This window comes from Amblyraja radiata, unplaced genomic scaffold (assembly GCF_010909765.2).
Source record: "Amblyraja radiata isolate CabotCenter1 unplaced genomic scaffold, sAmbRad1.1.pri scaffold_533_ctg1, whole genome shotgun sequence".
Classification (NCBI taxonomy): Eukaryota; Metazoa; Chordata; class Chondrichthyes; order Rajiformes; family Rajidae; genus Amblyraja; species Amblyraja radiata.
Window position 1 is genome coordinate 1 of NW_022630596.1, and position 5,763 is coordinate 5,763.

At 43.7% G+C, this 5,763-nt stretch overlaps 1 protein-coding gene across 1 annotated transcript; it reads right to left on the bottom strand.

The window, feature by feature from the left end:
* Window positions 1-1,217: 1,217 nt before the first annotated feature.
* Window positions 1,218-5,508, bottom strand: LOC116970109 (nuclear factor 7, brain-like). Its single transcript, XM_033016837.1, has 5 exons — window positions 5,072-5,508; window positions 4,894-4,989; window positions 4,113-4,346; window positions 1,545-1,567; window positions 1,218-1,449 (listed from the first exon to the last, which is right to left on the bottom strand). The coding sequence occupies exons 1-5, from the start codon at window positions 5,480-5,482 to the stop codon at window positions 1,278-1,280; spliced, it is 936 nt and encodes a 311-aa protein (XP_032872728.1). The 5' UTR covers window positions 5,483-5,508; the 3' UTR covers window positions 1,218-1,277.
* Between the last annotated feature and the right edge of the window lie 255 nt (window positions 5,509-5,763).

Genomic DNA, 5,763 nt, shown 5'->3' on the forward strand with positions numbered 1-5,763 from the left:
GGGAGAGAGGACGATAGGAGTAGAATTAGGCCATTCGGCCCATCAAGAACTCCGCCATTCAATAATGGCTGATCAACCTCTTCCTCCTAAATCCATTCTCCAAACTTCTCCTCAAAACTTCTGACACCTGTACTAATCAAAAATCTATCTATCTATCTATCACTGCCTTAAAAATATCCACTGAGATGGTGGTGAATCTGTGAAATTCTTTGTCAGAGAAGGCTGTGGAGCCTACGTCAGTGGATATTTTTCCTCAAAAAATGTATCCTCATCTCCTTCCTAAAAGAAAGTCCTTTAATTCTGAGGCTGTGACCTCTAGTCCTAAACTCTCCCACTAGTGGAAACGTCCTCTCCACATCCACTCTATCCAAGCCTTTTACTATTCTGTATGTTTCATTGCAGTCCCCCCTCATTCTTCTAAACTCCAGCGAGAACAGGCCCAGTGCCGACAAAAGCTCATCATAGGTTAGCCTACTCATTCCTGGGATCATTCTTGTAAACCTCCTCAGGCCCTTCTCCAGAGCCAGCACATCCTTCCTCAGTTATAGTGTCTGCAATTTCACACAATATTCCAAATGTGGCCTTACCAGCGCCTCATAGAGCCTCAGCATTACATCCCCGTTTTGTATACAAGCCCTCTTGCCTTTGCTTCCTTTACTACCAATTCCACTTGAAGATTAACATTTTGGGACAAATGTTAACTAGATTTAGTTAAATCCATTTTATATAAACTGAACAAGTAACTGGGTGTTTTCATCCGAGACAAAATTCCTGGCTGAGGTCAATACTAGTTTGTCTGACGCGACTCATTCATACAATGCCTCAATGTAGTGGAGAGTTAATAACAATGAAGTCCGTAACTCCTGCAGGGGGCAGACCTGAGTTAACCAAAGTCAGTAGTTACTGACAGGACAAGCAGGATCAGTGACACATATATCCTTCTCTGATGGAACCCGCGGTTTTTATGACAATCTTGGTCATTAAATTCCTACAAGTTTTCAAAATCTCTGATTTAATTAAGTCAAGTTTACTTTGCTGGCTACCTGGTAGAATTCAAACTCGTATCGTGGCGTGTTTCTGCGGATGAGGTTAAGATGCTTTAGTTCATCTAGCAGTCTGTGTCTTGGTTGTATTGTGCTCCTGTGTTGGATGTGTTCAGGGTTCTGACATCTCCAGCTGACCACTTGAATGTGAAGCTTCCCAACAGGTGAGGTTGGTGCTGGTATAAAACTTTAGTTCCCCTTCAGTTCATCATTACAGTCAATCTTTGCATCTATTTACAACTTAAATATGTCACCCACATAGGAAGTAAGGAATCCATATGTTTTACCTTGGTGATTGGCAACAACGATATCTTTCAACACTGCGTTCAACCAGTAGGGGTGATCAAATCTTTCATCCAGTATGGCACCATCTCTCAGTGACAATGTCTGGAATTCATCACTAATTCTGCAAATATTAAATAACCGGTTATAACCTGCGCGTCGACATGTTTATGTGACTTTACAGATCTGTGCAGAGTTTAATTGAAGAACATGTCCTACCTCCTCTTGCGACCAGCTTCCTCCTGAAATAAATAAAGCAGAAATTGACTGAGGGAACAGCAACTTCACGCAAGTTATTTCACATAGTTGAAAATTACCATTTTCTGACTCGTGCTCACGTTGTCACACAGAGGACATTACGTTGATGGAACCAATGCAGGAGGTATGATGAATCTTTGTGACATTTATGCTATAACTCAGAGGACGAAATGTGCAGGAAAGTCTGGACGTGTTTTGAATTTTCTGCTGAATAATGTCATGAGGTCATAAGTGATAGGAACAGTATTATACCATTCGGCCCATCAAGACTACTCCACTATTCAATCATGGCTGACCCATCTCTCTCTCTCCTCCTATCCCCATTCTCCTGTCGTGTCCCCTTAACCTCTGACACGCGTAGTATTCTAGAATCGAAATATATCTGCCTTAAAAATATCCACTGATTTGGCCTCCATAGCCATCTGTTGAAAATAAATTCCACAGATTCACCTTCCTCTGACTAAAATTCCTCCTTATCTTCTTCGAGGAACGTCCTTTAATTCTGAAGCTCTGACCTCTTGTCCTAGACTCTCCAACTAGTGGAAACATCCTCTCCACATCCACTCTATCCAAGCCTTTCATTCTTCAGTCAGTTTCAATGATGTCCCCGCTCATTTCTCTAAACTCCAGCGAGTACAGGCCCAGTGTCGAAAAATGCTTATCATATGTTACCCAACAATAAGCTGTTAATCATGATTGGTTGGAGGGATTTAAGATTAACGATGGATTAGATTGTGTGTGGATGGAGAATGTATCACCGGTTCTGCAGATACCAAAACACAAATGTAAAATTCAAAGTGGCCTGGAGCAAATCCTGTCAGAAATTCAGTGATCAGAATGTGGAGTAAATCAGCGGGTTAGGCAGCATCTATGTATCACCGGTTCTTCAGATACCAAAACACAAATGTAAAATTCAAAGTGGCATGGAGCAAATCCTGTCAGAAATTCAGTGATCAGAATGTGGAATTTGCGGTCACAGGTCTGGTCGATGCAGATGGTAATGTAACATAAGATCACGTATCAGAATGAGGGAACCACAAAGGGTGTGAGGCACTGGTCGGGTACAGCTTGTTGTCATCAAGCAATTTGTTTTGCAGTATAAAAACTTGCAGGAGTAAATTAAAAGAAAATCTGCAGAATAAAACAGAGTCACGAGTCACGACAAACAAGAGAATCCCCAGAGATACAACAAGTATATTAATAGCTAAAGAATAACTCAGGAGAGAATGGTTCCCTCTGAGGTCAAAGGGACAACCAGAGAGAGAATATGTGTGGAGGAAAGAACTGCAGATGCTGGTTTAAATCAAAGGTAGACACAAAATGCTGGAGTAAATCAGCGGGTTAGGCAGCATCTCTGGAGAGAAGGAACGAGTAAACGCTGCTCTTTCTTAGTGAGAATCTGGTGCAGTTCAGCAAACTGGGTTGTGATCTGTGGCTGAAAGTTGTTGTGTGACTGATCCTGTCAGATGAAAGGTGAAGATCAATATATTATGTCATTCTCCTGCATATCTTCACGAAATGGAAGGTCGCATAGGCAACCCAATCTCGAGACATGGAGTGTAGACCAAGGCCCTTCGGCCCACAATGCCCATGCTTGCCACTGTACCTACCTACACCGCTCTCATTTGCTTACATTTAATCCGTACCTTTCATTATCCTGGCAATTCAGGGCTTGTCTGAAAGCTACTGGAATGTTGTGAAAGTAATCTGCATTACCCTCCTTTCTATTCCCACAATCCAATTCCTTGTACCCTATTCTATTTCACATGCCCATTAATTCCTACTCATTCGCCATCCACTCACATTCACTGTCCATGTCAGTACACTACCCCTAATACCATGTGCTCTAATTTTGCCCACTAACCTCCCATGTGGGACCTTAAAGGCTTTCTGAAAGTGCAGGTACACTACATCCACTGACTCTCCCATCTCCTTTTTCCTAGTTACATCCTCAAAAAATTCCAGAAGTTTGCCAGGCATGATTTCCCCTTCGTAAATATCCATGCTGACTCGGACAGACCCTGTTACAGCCATCTAAATGTGCCTCTATTTCATCTTTTATAATTGACTCCAGCATCTTCCCCACAACTGATGTCAGGCTAACTGGTCTATAATTCCCTGTTTTCTCTCTCCCTCCTTTCTTAAAAAGAGGGATAACATGAGCTACCCTCCTATCTACAGCAACTGATCCTGAAACTATAGAACATTGGAAAATTATCACCAATGCGCCCACGATTTCTAGAGACACTTCCTTAAGTACCCTGGGATGCAGACCATCAGGCCCTGGGGAGAAGGCAGGAGAATGGAGTTGAAAATGTGAGCAAGAACAGCTATGCTTGAATGGCGGAGTAGACTTGATGGGCCGAATGGTCTTTTTCGTCTACAATGAATTATGAGATAGCACAGCATGTTTGTACGAGGGATGTTGGATAAATATAGGAATTGATAAAAGTTGCATTTGCACAAATATATCGCCCCCAATATTGGGACTGCAGTTTCATTGAACGAGATCGAAACATAACCCCTGACCTTCAAAAATGACACGATGTCTGTTTGTTCCATTCGCCCCTGCAGCTTTGAGAGTTCCTCCTCAATAGAGTTTAAATTCTCTTGAATGTCTTGAAGATTTTTCTCCATTGGACTTAGAATCTTCTCCTCATCCTCCTTGATCTCTCCGAGAATGCGCTGCTCTTTCTTCACGAGAATCTGGTGCAGTTCAGCAAACTGAGATGTGACGTGAGACTTGAGGCTTTGTGACTGCTCCTGTCAAATGAAAGGTGAAGATTGATCGAATATATTTCTGTATTCTATTTCATTGTGAAGTAGAAGGTGACTATTTGGCACATCGATATCTATGGTGTTCCTTAGAATAATCCCATTAATCTCATTTCCTCCCGTTTCCCTGAAACACAATGGCCCTCACGTCCACATTAACTCCCAACGACTCACAGATCACCCGCCTTCAGCAGCTTCATTACACAAACAATTAAACCAACATGTCTGGGGGATGTGGGCGGAACCCACCCTGGTCAGAGTTGTACCGAGGGTGGAGATTTGAACCAGGGGAGGGAGTGTGTGTGTCGGGAGGGGGGAGTGGGGTAAGGGGAGTGTTGTACTGGGGGAGGGGTAGGGAGCGGGGGGAAGGGGACATGGAAGCGTCACGTAGACAATACCAGAAGTCAGGGTCGAACCGAATTCACCGGAGCAGTGAAACAGCGCAACTAACTGCTGCCACGCTACGCTGTAAGTGCATTAACCAAAATACAAAACTACACAACACGATCAGAAATGCCACACAGCAAGGCCTCACCCGGACTTGGGAAATCTTCTGCTTCTGTTGCTCTTCCATTTCCTGGATGGCTGATTTATTTGTTGTCAGAGATTGTATGGATGATTTAACCTGATCCTGGGAATCACAGAGAAAGGGGGTTAGACAATAAACATTCAATATACTTTCAAGCAAGTGATCGTAGTCGGTTTGCTTTTACCTTGTAGGTTTCAACAGCTTCTTTAATCGGTATGAAGCTGTGAGACTTGTGTTCCCGCGCATCTCGACAAACCAGGCAGATCAGTTTCTTGTCAGTTTCACAAAACAGCTTCAGTTCGTCCTGATGTTCCTCGCAGTAAAGTTTACTTTCCTTCTCTTCCGTATTCAGGCTCAGTGTTCGAGCTTTCTCAGACAGTCTCGCCAAGGCCCGATTAACTTTGAGGGTGCGGTCTGTAAACACCTCTCTACATTCCGGGCAGGAGTTTCTCTTCTCCCTGTCCCAACTCTGTGTGATACAGGAGCGGCAGAAGTAGTGCCCACACTCCAGTGACACCGGATCGGTGAAGAAATCCAGGCAGATGGGACAAATTAGCTCCTCTGTTAAATTCACGACCTGCTCTTTAGAAGCCATTTTAACTCCTGCCACTTCCTGCTTTGAAACTGCTTTCACTGATTGGAAGCTGCTGATCCCTTGTGATCAAAAGGGAACTGCAGATGCTGGAATATCGAAGGTACACAAAATTGCGGAGGAAACTCAGCGGGTGCAGCAGCATCTATGGAGCGAAGGAAATAGGCGACGTTTCGGGCCGAAACCCTTATTGAGGGAACTGCAGATGCTGGAATATCGAAGGTACACAGAAGGGTTTCGGCCCGAAACGTCACCTATTTCCTTCGCTCCATAGATGCTGCTGC